Source organism: Chiloscyllium plagiosum, chromosome 48 (assembly GCF_004010195.1).
Source record: "Chiloscyllium plagiosum isolate BGI_BamShark_2017 chromosome 48, ASM401019v2, whole genome shotgun sequence".
Classification (NCBI taxonomy): Eukaryota; Metazoa; Chordata; class Chondrichthyes; order Orectolobiformes; family Hemiscylliidae; genus Chiloscyllium; species Chiloscyllium plagiosum.
Window position 1 is genome coordinate 227528 of NC_057757.1, and position 18631 is coordinate 246158.

Here is an 18631-nt window from a genome sequence, read left to right on the forward strand (position 1 = left end):
CCGTGGTGTCAGAGCGGGAGACTGAGGGAGGGGATGTGGATGGGGGGGATTTGTCTGTGAGCGTTTTGGGTCTCACACTGAGCAAACTGGATCCCCGGGGGATGGTGTGTCCCTGCTCCCAATTGAAAGCCCCGCACTGTTTCCTCAAAGCCTGACCCTGTGAGGATTATAGGTTAGGGGAATGGATTCCCATAAAGTTTGGATTTGTCAGTGGGCAGGTTCCTGAGACCCCTGTCCACTCTGGCACAGTCGGAGTGTCCCGGAAGGTGCGGTAAAGTCTGTCTGGGGCGGGTGGTAACAGTGCTTTAAATCAGCTCTGGTTTTTACATCCAGGTTATATCGAAATTGTTAACATGTAGATTGAGGCTTGCTGACTGAAACCATTTTCAACTCAATCTGTGCACCCTGGTTCCGTTATTGTGGGAATGTCTAACTCAGCATCGTCCTAAGGAATGCCAAATAAATCTCCCCATCGCAGGCTGAATCCATGTTCGGGTGTCAATCCATTTCCATTCCTGCAATTCATGATTCACTCTGGCATCAGGACTGAGTAAAGGGCAAGGTCAGGGCTGTTAAAGGCGGTGCCTGATCCACAGAGGGACATTTGCATGCTCAAGTCTTTAAATTGGCAGCACACATTAAGGGAAAGCTGTTTTTAAAACCAGAGAGGATCCTGAGCTTTGGAAGTACAAGCATAAGTGAATTGTGTTGAGCCTTCCTAACTGATGGATTAAGGTTCCCTCAGCTGGAGTGTCAGGGCCCATTTACAGAAGGCCTGCAATTCTAGAAATAACTCCTGGGATAGATTGTTGCAGGAGGACAGATTGAGAGACTGCCGCAGTTTCCAGAACAATGAGGAATGATCATACTGGAACTGACAGCACTCCTCCTGTGATCATCTTTGCTGTGGTGGTGAAGGAGGTTTGTATCCCCTTGTTTAGAGCGTGGAACCAAAGGGTACTGCCTCTAAATATGGGACAGTCAATTTTAGACTGAGATGCGGAAGGCTTTCTTCTCTCTGAGGGGAGTGCATATTTGGAATCCTCTCCACAGTAGGTTATGAAAGGTTAGTTCCTAAGTTAGAGAGTCCAACAGGTTTATTTGGAAACACTAGCTTTCGGAGCGCTGCTCCTTCATCAGGTGGTTGTGGAGAATTAGATTATAAGACACAGAATTTATAGCAAAACTTTACAGTGTGATGTAACTGAAATTATATATTGAAAAAGACTTGGATTGTTTGTTAAGTCTCTTATCTGTTAGAATGACCACGTTGGTTTCAGTTCTTTCATATGTAAATCGCAAAACCTTTTTAAAAGTTACATTCTCAAGTGAACTTTAACAATTGGTGTCATGTTGGCCCAGCTAATATATTGAAGGTATGAGCTTTCCTGTGTGAGGCTGTCTGTGGCCACAATGGCCAGACTGATTCTAATCTAAAAGATGGACTAACAGAAACTTACATGGATTCATGCAGTATTTGAGCAATGTAAAATGTAATTCTGCAAGTACAGAGACACCCCACAAATGTATATGTGTACGTGTGCATGCATGTGTGTGGGGTGGGGGCGCGGGGTATGAGTGTCTGTGAGAGAGTGTGTGTATGTGTGTGTGAGTGTCTGTAAAGAGATATAAGATCAATAGGTGTCTATGTTTTAAACTGTCAAGGGATGTGGGGAGACAACAGGGAAATGGTTTTTGAGGTAGATCAGACACAAACTTCCTGCTGATTCCATAAGAGCATCAGAAACACGAGGAGGAGTAGACCATCTGGCCCCTCGAGCCGCCTCTGCCATTCATAAGATCAAGGCTGAACCTCTCGTGGTCTCCGCTCCACGCACCCGCCCGCTCACCATAAGCGGATAGAGCAGGGTGAGGAATAGATGTTGCAGGTTCCAGGGCTTAGGTCTTCCATTAAAAACAGGCAAGGCGTTAAAAGAGAGGGAGGTGTGGCCTTGTTAGTCAAAGATAGTATAACAGTGGCTGAGAGAACTTTTGATGAGGACTCTACTGAGGTAGTGTGGGCTGAGGTTACAAACAGGAGAGGAGAGGAGAGGTCACACTGCTTGAAGTTTTTTATAGGTCTCTGCAGAGTTCCAGGGAGGTGGAAGAGAGGATTAGCAAAATTATTCTGGGTAGGAGTGAAAGGAACAGGGTAGTCATTATGGAGGATTTTAACTTGCCCAACATTGACTGGAAATACTATAACTCTAGTACGTCGGATGCATCAGTTTTTGTCCAATGTGTACAGGAAGGTTTCCTGACACAGTATGTCGAAGGGCCGACAAGTGGTTAAGGCCACACTAGATCTGGTACTTGGTAATGTGAGGTGATTCACTTTGGGAAGAATAACAGGAAGGCAGAGTACTGGGTCAATGGTAGTGTGGGTGTGCAGAGGGATCTTGCAGTCCACGTACATAGATCCCTGAAAGCTGCCACCCAGGTTGATAGTATTGTTAAGAGGTCATACGATGTGTTAGGTATCATAGGTCGAGGGATTGAGTTCCGGAGCCGCAATGTCATGCTGCAATTATACAAAACACTGGTGCGGCCACACTTGGAATATTGTGTACGGTTCTGGTCGCCCCATTACAGGAAGGATGTGGAAGCATATGTGGAAGTATTGGAAAAGGTGCAGAGGAGATTTACCAGGATGTTGCCTGGTCTGGAGGGAAGCTCTTCTGAGGAAAGGCTGAGAGACTTGGGTCTGTTCTCATTGGAAAGAAGAAGTCTCAGAGGAGATTTGATAGAGACATACAAGATGGTCAGAGGATTAGATAGAATAGACAGTGAAAGTCTTTTTCCTCGGATGATGATGTCAGCTTTATGAAAGGGCATAACTAAAAATTGCGGGGTGATAGATTTAAGACAGATGTCAGAGACAGGTTCTTTACGCAGAGAGTGGTAAGGGTGAGGAATGCAATACCTGCTAATGTAGTTAACTCAGCCACATTAGGGAGATTTAACCAATCCTTAGATAAGCACATGGATGATGATGGGATAGTGTCGGGAGACAAGCTGAGAATAGTTCACAGGTCAGTGCAACATCGAGGGCCGAAGGGCCTGTTCTGCGCTGTACTGTTCTATGTTCTAAGCTTTCAGTCCTTTACTGTTCAAACACCTATCTGTCTTTGCCTTAAATACATTCAACGAGGGAATTCCACATACCGTCCTCCCTTGGCTCCTGGATCCGTATCCTCCATGTTGAACAACGTTTGGAGGAAGCGCTGAGGGTGGCAGGGTCACAGAATGTCCTCTGGGTGAGGTATTTCAGTGTCTCACCATCAGAGTAGCTCAGCAGTAGCATTACTGATGGAGCTAGGCGGGTGATAAAGGACAGAGCTGCTAGAATGGGTTTGCAGCAGGTGGTGAAGGAGTCAATAAGAAGGAGAACCAGACCTGACCTCCTCCTTCCCAATCTGCCAGCTGCAGATACATCTGTCCATGACAGTATCGGTAAGAGTGACCACCGCACAGTCCTTGTGGAGACAAAGTCTCACCCCCACATTAAGAATCCCCTCCATCGTGTTGTGTGGCACTATCACCGTGCTCAATGGGACAGACTTCAAACAGATGGAGCAACTTCACACTGGGCATCCCTGAGGCACTGAGGGCCATCAACAGCAGCAGAACTCTACTCCAGCATAATCTGTAACCTCATGGCCCGGCATATCCCTCACTCAGCCATTACCATCAAGCCACCTGGTTCAGTGGGGAGTGCTGGACAGCATGCCAGGAGCAGCACCATGAACAATGAGGTGAAGCTAAGGAACAAGGCTAGTTACGTGCTAAACCGCACAAGCAGCAAGTGATAGACAGAGCTAAGCAATCCCACAATCAACAGGTCAGATTGAAACTCTGTAGTCCTTCCACATCCAGTCATGAATGGTGGTGGGACAACTAAACAACTCACTGGAGGAGGATGCTCCATAGATATCCCCATCCTCAATGATGGAGGAGCCCAGCACATCAGTGCGAAAGGTAAGGCTAAAGCATTCACAGCAATCTTCAGTCAGAATTGCCGAGTGGATGATCCATCTCAGGTTCCACTAGTGATTAGGAGAAAGTGAGGACTGATGAAGGGCTTTTGCCCGAAACGTTGATGTTCCTGCTCCTCAGATGCTGCCTGACCTGCTGTGCTTTTCTAGCACCACACTCTCATCTTCATCCAGTGATCCCCAGCATCACAGATACCAGTCTCCAGCGAATTCTATTCACTCCACATGATATCAAGAAACAGCTGGAGGCACTGGATACTGCAAAGGCAATGGGCCCCGAGAACATTCCGGCAATAGGACTGAAGACGTGTGCTCCAGATCCTGCCACTCCCCTAGCCAAGCTGTTCCAGTTACAACACCCGGCATCTACCCGACAATGTGGAAAATTGCTCAGGTATGTCCTGTACACAAACAGCAGGACACATCCAACCCGGCCAATTCCCACCCAATCAGTCTACTCTCCATCATCAGTAAAGTGATGGAAGGGGCTACCAAGCAGCATCTGCTCAGCAATAACCTGATCAGTGACGCCCAGTTTGGGTTCCACCAGGGCCACTCAGCTCCTGACCTCATTACAGACTTGGGTCAAACATGAACAAAAGAGCGGAATTCCAGAGGGAAGGGGAGAGTGACAGCCCTTGACACCAAGACTGCATTTGACCGAGTGTGGCATCAAGGACCCTGGCAAAACTGGAATCAGTGGGTGAAAGTGAGCACTGGTCAAGCTGATTGGGCAGAGCTGCTAAACTGGCGCTGCAGCAGGTGGTGAGGGAAAAACATACCTGACCTCATCCTTACCAAACTGCCAGCTGCAGATGTGTCCAGGAACCGTGTTCCTGCTGAAGAGCTTATGCTCGAAACATTGATTCTCCTGCTCCTCGGATGCTGCCTGACCGGCTGCGCTTTTCCAGCACCACACTCTTCGACTGGATTCAATGGGTCAGGGGGCAAACTCTCCACTGGTTGGAGTCATACCTGGCACTTGGGAAGGTGGTGGTGGTTGTTGGAGAATCAGTCATATCAGCTCCAGGCCATCTCTGCAGGAGTCCCTCAGGGGAGTGTCCTCGGCCCAACCATCTTCAGCTGCTTCATCAATGACCTTCCCTCTATCAGAAGGTCCGAAGTGGGGATACTCACCGATGATTGCACAGTGTTCAGCACCGTTCACCCCGCTCCCTCAGAGACTGAAGCAGTTTAAATGCAGCAAGATCTGGACAATATCCAGGCTTGGGCTGACAAGTGGCAAGTAACTTTGTACCACACAATGCCAGGCTATGACCATCACCAACAAAATCCCCTCCCTCCCCCACCGACGCTCAGTAGCAGCAGTGTGTACCATCTACAAGATGCATTACAGAAACTCACCAACGATCCTCAGGCAGCACCTTCCAAACCCACGGCCACGGGGTTTGGAGGGACAAAGGGCAGCAGATACATGGGAACCCCACCCCCTGCAAGTTCCCCTCCGAGCCCCTCACCATCCTGACTTGGGAATATATCGCCGTTCCTTCAGTGTGGCTGGGTCACGATCCTAGACACTGTGAGTGTCCTGATACCAAGATCCATCATGGTTTAAGATTGCGGGTGACCGGCACCTGCTACAAAGCAGCCAGGGCCTGGCAATAAGTGCTGACCCAGCTTGTGACACCCACGTCCCATGAACCAGTAAAACTGACCTGAAAGACCAGCATTGTCCAGTTGCTGCAGTAATGCAGGCTTACTGTGGGAGGGCAGGTCACTGTGGGACAGAACCAGACGCTGGCATCGACTTCAGACACAACACTGAGAGCCTGGTAAGACCACAAGTGGTGAATGTGGCACAGTTCCGTTCTGCTTATAATGAACAAGGTGTAGCGACATTGGTGAAGACACAAGGAAAATAATACAGCACATCTTCAGAAATGGAAGTTAGCCCTGTCAGGAAAGATTGAACAGACTGCTTTGTCTTGACAAGAGGGGTGGCAGGGTGGCTCAGTGGATAGCACTGCTGTCTCACAGCATCAAGGGCCTGTGTTCGATTTCAGCTTCAGCTGTCTGTCTGTGTGGAGTTTGTACATTTTCCCCATGTCTGTGTAGGTTTCCTCTGGGTGCTCTGGTTTCCTCCCACAGTCCAAAGATATATAAGGACAGTTGAGGGGACATGAGATAGCTTTGGCAAATAGGGTTAAGGAGAATCCAAGGGTTTTTACAAATACAATAAGGACAAAAGGGTAACCAGGGAGAGAATAGGACCCCTTAAAGTTCACCAAGGCCATCTATGTATGGAACTGCAGGAGGTGGGTGAGATACTAAACAAGCATTTTGCTTGTTTACTGTGGAGAAGAATACAGACACTAGGGAACTTGGGGAAATGAATAACGACATCTTGAAAAGTGTCCTTATTATAGAAGGCAGAAATGCATGATGGTGGATAAATCCCCAGGACCTGATCAGGTGTGCCCTAGAGCTCTGTGGGAAGCTAGGGAAATGATTGCTGGGCCCCTTGCTGAGATATTTGTATCATCAATAGCTGCAGGGGGTCTGTTTCAAGACTGGAGGTTGGCTAATGTGGTGCCACTGTTTAAGAAGGGTGGTAGGGACAAGCCAGGGAACTATAGAGCAGTGAGCCTGATGTCGGTGGTGGGCAAGTTGTTGGAGGGAATCCTGAGGGACAGGATGTACATGTATTTGGATAATCAGCATGGCTTTGTGCGTGGGAAATCATGTCTCACAAACTTGATTGAGTTTTTTGAAGAAATAGCAAAGAGGATTGAAGGCAGAGCAGTAGATGTGATCTATATGGACTTCAGTAAGGCGTTCGACAAGGTTCCCCATGGAAGACTGGTTAGCAAGGTTAGATCTCATGGAATACAGGGAGAACTAGCCATTTGGATACAGAACTGGCTCAAAGGTAGAAGAGGGTGGTGGTGGAGGGTTGTTTTTCAGACTGGAGGCCTGTGACCAGTGGAGTGCCACAAGGATTGGTGCTGGGTCAATTGTTTTCTGTCATTTATGTAAATGATTTTGATGTGAACATAAGAGGTACAGTTAGTAAGTTTGTAGATGACACCAAAATTGGAGGTGTAATGAACCGCATTTTCCATGGCTAACCCACCTAAGCTGCACATCCCTGGATTCTATAGGCAGTTTAGCATCGCCAAACCAACTAACCTGCATATAAAGTCATAGCGATGTACAACATGGAATCAGACCCTTCGGTCCAACTCTTCCATGCCAACCAGATAATCCTAAATTAATCTAGTCCCATTTGCTAGCACCCAAGAAAGTTACCTCAAATTACAACAGGATCTTGATCAGATGGGCCAATGGACCAAGGAGTGGCAGATGGAGTTTAATTGAGATAAATGGGAGGTGCTGCATTTTGGAAAGGCAAATCAGGGCAGGACGTATACACTTAATGGTAAGGTCCTAGGGAGTGTTGCTGAACAAAGTGACCTTGGAGTGCAGGTTCATAGCTCCTTGAAAGTGGAGTCGCAGGTAGATAGGATAGTGGAGAAGGCGTTTGGTATGCTTTCCTTTATTGGTCAGAGTATTGAGTACAGGAGTTGGGAGGTCATGTTGCGGCTGTACAGGACATTGGTTAGGCCACTGTTGGAATATTGCGTGCAATTCTGGTCTCCTTCCTATCGGAAAGATGTTGTGAAACTTGAAAGGGTGAATAGTCAAGGTCTTTTTCCTCGGGTAAGGGAATCCAGAACTAGAGAACATAGGTTTAGGGTGAGAGGGGAAAGATTTAAAAGAGACCTAAGGGGCAACCTTTTCACACAGAGGGTGGTACGTGTATGGAATGAGCTACCAGAGGAAGTGGTGGAAGCTGGTACAATTACAGCATTTAAAAGACATCTGGATGGGTATATGAATAAGAAGGATTTGGAGGGATATGGGTTGGGTGCTGGCAAATGGGACTAGATTAATTTAGGATTATCTGGTTGGCATGGAAGAGTTGGACCGAAAGGTCTGATTCCATGTTGTACACCTCTATGACTTTGAAATCATTCAGAGCCAGTGTACTGCCATGAAAGATTTACTGGGATGTTGCTGGGAACGGAGGGTTTGACATTTTGGACCTTTTTCACTGGAGCGTAGGAGTTGAGGGGTGACCTTACAGGGATTTGTAAAATCATGAGGGGCATAGATAAGGTGAATAGCAAGTGTCTTTTCCCCAGGGTGGGGGATCACAGGACAAGGGAGCATATTTTTTAAGATGAGAGGAGAAAGATTTAGAAAAGATATGGGGGACAATCTTTTAACAGAGAGAGTGGTTCATATGTGGAATGAACTTCCAGAGGAAGTGGTAGATGTGGGTCCAATTACCCCACTTAGAGTCTTAGAGTCATAGAGATGTACAGCATGGAAACAGACCCTTCGATCCAACCCGTCCATGCCGACCAGATATCCCAACCCAATCTAGTCCCACCTGCCAGCACCCAGCCCATATCCCTCCAAACCCTTCCTATTCATACACTCATCTAAATGCCTCTTAAATGTTGCAATTGTACCAGCCTCCACCACATCCTCTGGCAGCTTATTCCTGTTCAGCCTCTCCCTGAAGCTCAAACCTTCCAACCCTGGCAACATCCTTGTAAATCTTTTCTGAACCCTTTCAAGTTTCACAGCATCTTTCCGATGGGAAGGAGACCAGAATTGCATGCAATATTCCAACAGTGGCCTAACCAATGTCCTGTATAGCAGCAACATGACCTCCCAACTCCTGTACTCAATACTCTGACCAATAAAGGGAAGCATACCAAACGCCTCCTTCACTATCCTATCTAACTGCGACTCCACTTTCAAGGAGCTATGAACCTGCACTCCACTTAAATGACGTTTGGATAGGTACATGAATAGGAAAGGTTTGGAGGGATATGGGCCAGGAGTTCAGAGGAAGGCTTGGTTTAGTTCGGGATTATGGTGGGCATGGACTAGTTGGACCGAAGGGTCTGTTTCTGTGCTGTGTGACTGTGAAAAATAATCCAAACAGTGAATTCAATCTCAATCCCAAGGTGGGGTGGAATAAAAAGGGAAGAATATGGTCCTTTGTAGCCTCTGTCTGACTCGATCCATTCCGGTGTAACTGAGTTCAGTTCAGGATAAAGATACCAGCCTTGAACAGGGAGGAGGGCTTGTTTACCAGAATAATCCTGGGGTTGGAGAGTATTAACTTAGCAGCACAGATAGTACAAATCAGGTTTATATTCTCATGAGTGTAGAAGATTAAAGAATGATCAAAGAAAGAGATTTTGTATGATTGACATGAAGTTGAAACACTGTAGTTTATTCTGAAATTCGGAACTTACTCGGGTGGATTGGGAAAGTGCAATTAATGATTTGACATTAGACGTACAATGGTGAGTATTTAAATAAAGAATATAAGGTCTCCAGCAGATATATATATTCATCTCAGGAACAATCATCTAGAGGGAAAGGTGAGTCAACAATGAAAGAAGTTAATGATTATGTTTAATCAAAGGAAGTGGCTCATTATATGGAGACCAAAAATAGCAATAAGCTTGAGGATTGGGAGCAATTTGGGATTCAGCGAAGGCAGACCACGAAACTGTAAATGAAACGGTAATTGCAAGCTAGCGAGGAATAGAGAGGCACTGTGTAAAATGAAACTGTGAAGGAAGGAGATGAATGAGGATAAACTTAGGCCCATTACAGAAAGGGGACAAGATCATTCATTGTGAGGAAAAGGGAGACATTTGTTTCACATCTGGCTTGATGGAAGAAGGTACAGGAAATATCTCAGAAATACAAGAAGAGAAAGGGACTTGTCTAACTGAAGAGCCACAAGAAATGAGTATTTGTAAAGAAGTGGCACTTGGCAAAACAGTGGACGGAGAGTTGGTGTGTCAGGACCAGAGGAGCCACTTACAGAACAGCCACAGGAGAAACCATGAATGTGATGTATTGGATTTTCTCTGAAAGGTTTTGCTAAGGATCTCATACAGCAGTTTAGAAAACAAAATGAGAGAGGGCATGTGTGAGAGAGTGCATGTGTGAGAGAGTGTTTATCAGGAGTTTACAAGTATGCATAAGGGTTAAAAATATGGATTGACAATTGGTTAAGGACCCTTTTTTAAAGAGGTTAAACAGACCATTTGGCCCAGCCTGTCCACACTCACCCTCTGGTGATCAATCCATCCATCCCTGAACTCTTACATTTCCCATGGGTAACCTGTACATCCCTGGGCACTATGGGACAATTTCTCTTGGCCAATCCACCCTAACCTGCACATCCCTGGGGACAAAGGGACAATTTCCCATGACCAATCCACCCTAACCTGTACATCCCTGGACATTATAGGACAATTTCCCATGGCCAATCCACCCTAACCTGCACATCCCTGGGGACAATTTCCCATGGCCAATCCACCCTAACCTGCACATCCCTGGGCACTATGGGACAATTTCCCATGGCCAATCCACCCTAACCTGCACATCCCTGGGGACAATTTCCCAAGGCCAATCCACCCTAACCTGCACATCCCTGGGCACAATGGGACAATTTCCCATGGTCAATCCACCCTCACCTGCACATCCCTGGGGACAAAGGGACAATTTCCCATGGCCAATCCACCCTCACCTGCACATCCCTGGGCACTATGGGACAATTTCCCATGGCTAATCCACCCTAACCTGCACATCCCTGGGCACAATGAGACAATTTGCCACGGCTAATCCACCCTAACCTGCACATCCCTGGGCACTATGGGACAATTTCCCTTGGCCAATCCACCCTAACCTGCGCATTCCTGGGGACAAAGGGACAATTTCCCATGGCTAATCCACCCTAACTTGCACATCCCTGGGCACTATGGGACAATTTCCAATGGCCCATCCACCCAAACCTACATATCCCTGGGGACACAGGGACAATTTCCCATGGCCAATCCACCCTAACCTGCACATCCCTGGGGACAATTTCCCATGGCCAATCCACCCTCACCTGCACATTCCTGGGCACCATGGGACAATTTCCCATGGCCAATCCACCCTAATCTGCCCATCCCTGGGCACAATGGGACAATTTCCCATGGCCAAGCCACCCTCACCTGCACATCCCTGGGCACTATGGGACAATTTCTCTTGGCCAATCCCCACCCTAACCTGCATGTCCCTGGACACTATGGGACAATTTCCCATGGCCAATCCACCCTAACCTGCACATCCCTGGGGACAAAGGGACTATTTCCCATGGCCAATCCACCCTAACCCGCACATCCCTGGGCACTATGGGACAATTTCCCATGGTCAATCCACCCTCACCTGCACATCCCTGGGGACAAAGGGACAATTTCCCATGGCCAATCCACCCTAACCTGCACATCCCTGGACACTATGGGACAATTTCCCATGGCCAATCCACCCTAACCCGCACATCCCTGGGCACTAAGGGACAATTTCCCATGGCCAAGCCACCCTAATCTGCACATCCCTGGGCACTATGGGACAATTTGCCACGGCCAATCCACCCTAATCTGCACATCCCTGGGCACTATGGGACAATTTCCCATGGCCAATCCACCCTAAACTGCACATCCCTGGGCACAATGAGACAATGTCCCATGGTCAAACCACCCTAACCTGCACATCCCTGGACACTATGGGACAATTTCCCATGGCTAATCCACCCTAAACTGCACATCCCTGGGCTCAATGAGACAATTTCCCATGGCCAATCCACCATAACCTGCACATCCCTGGGCACTATGGGACAATTTCCCTTGGCTAATCCACCCTAATCTGCATATCCCTGGGCACTATGGGACAATTTCCCACGGCCAATCCATCTTAACCTGCACATCCCTGGACACTATTGGACAATTTCCCATGGCTAATTCATCCTGACTGGCACATCTTTGGACTGTGGGAGGAAACCAGAGCATGCGGAGGACGCCCGCGCAGACACGGGGAGAATGTGCAAACTCCACACAGACAAGTTGCCTCAGGCTAGAATCAAACCTGCGTCCTTGGCGCTGTGAGCTAGCAGTGCTAACACCTGAGGCAACATGCCAAGGCCACATTAAAATCTTCACAGGGAAAGGTGAAACAAAGGGCTGAATACACAATGAAAACAAATTGACTCATAAATCGAATCTCCTACTGTTGGAGTGAGCACTGTTGGAGAGTCAGTACTGAGGGAGCACCGCACTGTCAGTGGGTCAGTGCTGAGGGAGCACCGCACTGTCAGAGGTCCATGCTGAGGGAGTGGGCACTGTCGGAGGGTCAGTGCTGAGGGAGTGTGCACAGTCGAAGGGTCAGTGTTGTGGGAGTGCCGCACTTTCGGAGGGTCAGTGCTGAGGGAATGCCGCACTGTCGGAGGGTCAGTGCTGAGGGAGTGCTGCACTGTCGGAGGGTCAGTGCTGAGGGAGTGATGTACTGTCGGTGGGTCAGTACTGAGGGAGCACCACACTGTCACAGGGTCAGCGCAGAGGGTCAGTGCTGAGGGAGTGGGCACTGTCGGAGGGTCAGTGTTGAAGGAGTGCCGCATTGTCAGAGGGTTAGTGCTGAGGGAGTGCTGCACTATTGGAGTGTCACTGCTGAGGGATTGCCGCACTATCAGAGGATCAGTTCTGAGGGAGTGAGCACTGTTGGAGGGTTAGTGCTGTGGGAGTACCCCACTGTTGGAGGGTCTGTGCTGAGGGAGTGCTGCACTATCGGAGGGTCAGTTCTGAGGGAATGGGCACTGTTGGAGGGTTAGTGCTGTGGGAGCGCTGCACTGTTAGAGGATCAGTGCTGTGGGAGTGCCGCACTGTCGGGGGGTCAGTGCTGTGGGATTACTGCACTATCAGAGGGTCAGTGCTGAGGGAGTGGGCACTGTTGGAGGGTTAGTGCTGTGGGAGTACTGCACTATCGGAGGGTCAGTGCTGTGGGAGTGCCACAATGTCGGAGGGTCAGTACTGAGGGAGCACTGCACTGTCACACAGTGGCTTGACTGTACTGTCAGGATACTTCAGTCTTCAGAGACCAAACCAAGGCCTGTTTGAACTATCTTATAAAAAATTCCCAGTTTATCATGAATAACTGAATTCTATCTTTTATATCTCTCCGCAACATCTCTCAGGAAAGTAAATTAACAGGTCACTGTCATTTAGCTATTTGTGGGAGCTTGCTGTGCCGAAATTGACTGCTTTGTTCCTGACATCAGTAGGAGGCTGACACTTCTAAAATAGGTCTCTGGTTATGAAGCCCTCAGAGATCCTCGGAGGTGGGGAAATTTGCTGCAAGGTTTGGTCTCCTTCTTGAAGTGTTAGTTTTTCAGTGAGAACTCGCAGGTACATCCAGCACTATCCTGTCTCAGCACAATACACAGACCTCCCTTGCCTTTTCACCCTGCTGAAAAACAGATCTGCAGTTTAATGCTTTATTGAAGTCTTGCAAATGGTCAAATGAGGAAGGAAGGCTGTATGTCACAGTGAGTGGTACGACTCATGAGCAGCAGCAACGAGAAGCGAGATAGTCTCATGTTCTGCAGATTCCAGCCCAGCGTGCTGGGCAGCAGCTCAGTCAGGGCTCTGTCACCTCCAGCCAATAGGCTCATTCTGACACTCACAAAAAACCCTGGTCTCATTGGCAATGCACGTTCAGCGTGAGTCCTCAGTGCAGACACAGGCCTGTCCTGTGGGACATTGGCCTGCCATATGCCAAGTAGCAATGGTCACTGTGTGAGGGTCAGCAACAGTCCCTGTGTGAGGGTCATTATCAGTCTCTGTGTGAGGGTCAGTATCAGTCTCTGTATGAGGGTCAGCATCAGTCACTGTGTGTGGGTCAGTATCAGTCTCTGTGTGTGGGTCAGTATCAGTCTCTGTGTGTGGGTCAGTATCGGTCTCTGTGTGAGGGTCAGTATCAGTCACTGTGTGTGGGTCAGTATCGGTCTCTCTGTGTGGGTCAGTATCAGTCATTGTGTGTGGGTCAGTATCAGTCTCTGTGTGTGGGAAAGTGTCAGTCTCTGTGTAAGGGTCAGTATCAGTCTCTGTGTGATGGTCAGTATCAGTCTCTGTGTGAGGGTCAGTGTCAGTCTCTGTGCGGTGGTCAGTGTCAGTCTCTGTGCGGTGGTCAGTATCTGTCTCTGTGTGTGGGTCGGTATGGATCTCTGTGTGTGGGTCAGTATCGGTATCTGTGTGAGGGTCAGTATCGGTCTCTGTGTGTGGATCAGTATCAGTCTCTGTGTGAGGGTCAGTATCAGTCTGTGTGTGTGGGTCAGTATCAGTCTCTGTGTGTGGGTCAGTATCGGTCTCTGTGTGAGGGTCAGTGTCAGTCTCTGTGTGGTGGTCAGTATCGGTCTCTGTGTGTGGGTCAGTATCAGTGGGTCAGTATGAGTCTCTGTGTGTGGGTCAGTATCGGTATCTGTGTGAGGGTCAGTATCGGTCTCTGTGTGTGGGTCAGTATCAGTCTGTGTGTGAGGGTCAGTATCAGTCTGTGTGTGTGGGTCAGTATCGGTCTCTGTGTGTGGGTCAGTATCAGTCATTGTGTGTGGGTCAGTATCAGTCTCTGTGTGTGGGAAAGTGTCAGGCTCTGTGTAAGGGTCAGTGTCAGTCTCTGAGTGATGGTCAGTATCAGTCTCTGTGTGATGGTCAGTATCAGTCTATGTGTGAGGGTTAGATTTGATTAGATTACATTACATTACAGCGCGGAAACAGGCCCTTCGGCCCAACTAGTCCACACCGACCCGCCGAAACGCAACCCACCCATGCCCCTACATTTACCCCTTACCTAACACTACGGGCAATTTAGCATGGCCAATTCACCTAACCTGCACATCTTTGGACTATGGGAGGAAACCGGAGCACCCGGAGGAAACCCACGCAGACACGGGGAGAATGTGCAAACTCCACACAGACAGTTGCCTGAGGCAGGAATTGAACCCTGGTCTCTGGCGCTGAGAGGCAGCAGTGCTAACCACTGTGCCACCGTGCTGCCCACCAGTCAGTGTCAGTCTCTGTGTGTTGGTCAGTGTCAGTCTCTGTGTGATGGTCAGTATCAGTCTCTGTGTGTGGGTCAGTATCAGTCTCTGTGTGATGGTCAGTATCAGTCTCTGTGTGTGGGTCAGTATCGGTCTCTGTGTGAGAGTCAGTATCAGTCTCTGTGTGTGGGTCAGTATCGGTCTCTGTGTGGGTCAGTATCGATCTCTGTGTGTGGGTCAGTATCGGTCTGTGTGTATGGGTCAGTGTCAGTATCTGTGTGTGGGTCAGTATCAGTCTCTGTGTGAGGTTCAGTATCAGTCTCTGTGTGTGGGTCAGTATCAGTCAGTGTGTGTGAGGGTCTGTATCAGTGTCTGTGTGTGGGTCAGTATCAGTCTCTCTATGATGGTCGGTATCAGTCTCTGTGTGTGGGTCAGAACCAGTCTGTGTGTGAGGGTCAGTATCAGTCTCTTTGTGTGGGTCACCATTGGTCTCTGTGTGAGGGTCACCATTGGTCTCTGTGTGAGGGTCAGTATCAGTCTGTGTGTGTGGGTCAGTATCAGTCTCTGTGTGAGGGTCATTGTCAGTCTCTGTATGAGGGTCAGTATCAGTCACTGTGTGTGAGGGTCTGTATCAGTGTCTGTGTGAGGGTCAGTATCAGTCTCTGTGTGTGGGTCAGTATCAGTCTCTCTATGATGGTCGGTATCAGTCTCTGTGTGTGGGTCAGAACCAGTCTGTGTGTGTTGGTCAGTATCAGTCTCTGTGTGAGGGTCAGTATAAGTCTCTGTGTGTGGGTCAGTATCAGTCTCTGTGTGAGGGTCATTGTCAGTCTCTCTATGAGGGTCAGTATCAGTCACTGTTTGTGGATCTGTATCAGTCTCTGTGTGAGGGTCAGTGTCAATCTCTGTGTGAGAGTCAGTGTCAGTCCCAGTGTAAGGGTCATTGTCAGTCTCAGTGTGAGGATCAGTACTATCATTGTGTGTGGGTTAGTATCAGTCTCTGTGTGTTCAGTGTCAGTCTCTGTGTGAGGGTCAGTGTCAGTCTTTGTGTGGGGGTTAGTATCGGTCTCTGTGTGTGGGTCAGCATCAGTCTCTGTGTGTTCAGTGTCAGTGTCTGTGTGAGGGTCAGTGTCAGTGTCTGTGTGGGGGTTAGTATTGGTCTCTGTGTGTGGGTCAGCATCAGTCTCTGTGTGGGGGTCAGTATCAGTCTCTGTGTGAGGGTCAGTGTCAGTTCTGTGTGAGGGTCAGTATCAGTCTGTGTGTGGGTCAGTGTCGGTCTCTCTGTGAGGGTCAGTTCAGTCTCTGTGTGAAGGTCAGTGTCAGTTTTGTGTGAGGGTCAATATCAGTCTCTGTGTGTGGGTCAATGTCAATCTGTGTGAGGGTCAGTATCAGTCTGTGTGTGTTGATCAGTATCAGTCTCTGTGTGAGGGTCAGTATTTGTCTTTGTGTGTAGGTCAGTGTCAGTGTCTGTGTGAGGAGCAGTATCAGTCTCTGTGCGTGGGTCAGTATCGGGCTCTGTGTGTGGGTCAGTATCAGTCTCTGTGCGTGGGTCAGTATCAGTCTCTGTGTGAGGGTCAGTATTTGTCTTTGTGTGTGGGTCAGTGTCAGTGTCTGTGTGAGGGTCAGTATCAGTCTCTGTGTGAGGGTCAGTATCTGTCTCTGTGTGTGGGTCAGTATCAGTCTCTGTGTGTGGGAAAGTGTCAGGCTCTGTGTAAGGGTCAGTGTCAGGCTCTGTGTGATGGTCAGTATCAGTCTCTGTGTGATGGTCAGTGTCAGTCTCTGTGTGATGGTCAGTATCTGTGTGAGGGTTAAATTAGATTAGATTAGATTACATTACAGCGTGGAAACAGGCCCTTCGGCCCAACAAGTCCACACCGACCCGCCGAAACGCAACCCACCCATGCCCCTACATTTACCCCTTACCTAACACTACGGGCAATTTAGCATGGCCAATTCACCTGACCTGCACATCTTTGGACTGTGGGAGGAAACCGGAGCACCCGGAGGAAACCCACGCAGACACGGGGAGAATGTGCAAACTCCACACAGTCAGTCGCCTGAGGCAGGAATTGAACCCGGGTCTCAGGCGCTGAGAGGCAGCAGTGCTAACCACTGTGCCACCGTGCTGCCCACCAGTCAGTGTCAGTCTCTGTGTGATGGTCAATGTCAGTCTCTGTGTGATGGTCAGTATCAGTCTCTGTGTGTGGGTCATTATCAGTCTCTGTGTGTGGGTCAGTATCGGTCTGTGTGTGTGGGTCAGTGTCAGTATCTGTGTGTGGGTCAGTATCAGTCTCTGTGTGTGAGTCAGTATCAGTCTGTGAGTGTGGGTCAGTATCGGTGACTCTGTGTGAGGTTCAGTATCAGTCTCTGTTTGATGGTCAGTATCAGTCTGTGTGTGTGGGTCAGTGTCAGTCTCTGTGTGTGGGAAAGTGTCAGTCTCTGTGTGAGGGTCAGTGTCGGACTCTGTGTGATGGTCAGTATCAGTCTCTGTGTGAGGGTCAGTGTTAGTCTCTGTGTGATGGTCAGTATCAGTCACTGTGTGTGGGTCAGTGTCAGTCTCTGTGTGTAGGTCAGTATCGGTCTCTGTGTGTGGGTCAGTATCGGTCTCTGTGTGTGGGTCAGTATCGGTCTCTGTGTGAGGGTCTGTATCAGTGTCTGTGTGAGGGTCAGTACCAGTCTCTGTGTGTGGGTCAGTATCAGTCTCTCTATGATGGTCGGTATCAGTCTCTGTGTGTGGGTCAGAACCAGTCTGTGTGTGAGGGTCAGTATCAGTCTCTTTGTGTGGGTCAGTATCGGTCTCTGTGTGAGGGTCAGCATTGGTCTCTGTGTGTGGGTCGGTATCAGTCTCTGTGTGTGGGTCGGTATCAGTCTCTGTGTGTGGGTCAGTATCTGTCTCTGTGTGAGTGTCAGTATTAGTCTCTGTGTGTGGGTCAGTATCGGTGACTGTGGGTCAGTATATGTCTCTGTGTGAGGGTCAGTATCAGTCTCTGTGTGAGGGTCAGTGTCAGTCTCTGTGTGAGTGTTCGTAGTAGAGGACACTGGAACCTCCCACCCTCACAACGCGCAGCCCTCCACTCTCTCTGCTCCAACCCCAACCTCACCATCAATCTCTCAGACAAGGAGGGTGCATGGTCAATGTTTGTCGCACTGACGTCTACACCGCTGAAGCCAAACGCCAACTCGAGGACACCTCTTCCTACCGCCCCCTCGACCATGACCCCAACCCCCCCCATCACCAAACCATCATCTCCCAGACCACACACAACCTCATCACCTCAGGAGATCTCTCACCCACAGCTTCCAACCTCATAGTCCGGCAACCCCGCACTGCCCGGTTCTACCTCCTTCCCAAGATCCCCAAGCCTGACCACTCTGGCTGACCCATTGTCTCAGCATGCTCCTGCCTCAACGAACCCATCTCCACCTACCTCGACACTGTCCTATCCCCCCTAGTTCAGGAACTCCCCACATACGTTCGAGACACCACCCACACCCTCCACCTCCTCCAAGACTTCCGTTTCCCCGGCCCCCAATGCCTCATCTTCACCATGGATATCCAATCCCTCTACACCTCCATCCGCCATGACCAGGGCCTCCAAGCCCTCCGTTTTTTCCCCTCCAGACGTTCCCAACAGTACCCCTCCACCAACACTCTCATTCGTTTGGCCGAACTCGTCCTCACCCTTAACAATTTCTCCTTTGAATCCTCCCACTTCCTCCAAACCAAAGG

General features: G+C 49.1%; 1 protein-coding gene across 1 annotated transcript in view; it reads right to left on the reverse strand.

The window, feature by feature from the left end:
- Positions 1 to 3304, reverse strand: part of LOC122544375 (dynein axonemal heavy chain 2-like) — a 159058-nt gene extending 155754 nt beyond the window's left edge. Inside the window, exon 1 of the mRNA XM_043683618.1 lies at positions 3166 to 3304. Coding sequence (XP_043539553.1) covers positions 3166 to 3304 — 139 coding nt within the window. The remainder of the gene's footprint in view (positions 1 to 3165) is intronic.
- Positions 3305 to 18631: the final 15327 nt, after the last annotated feature.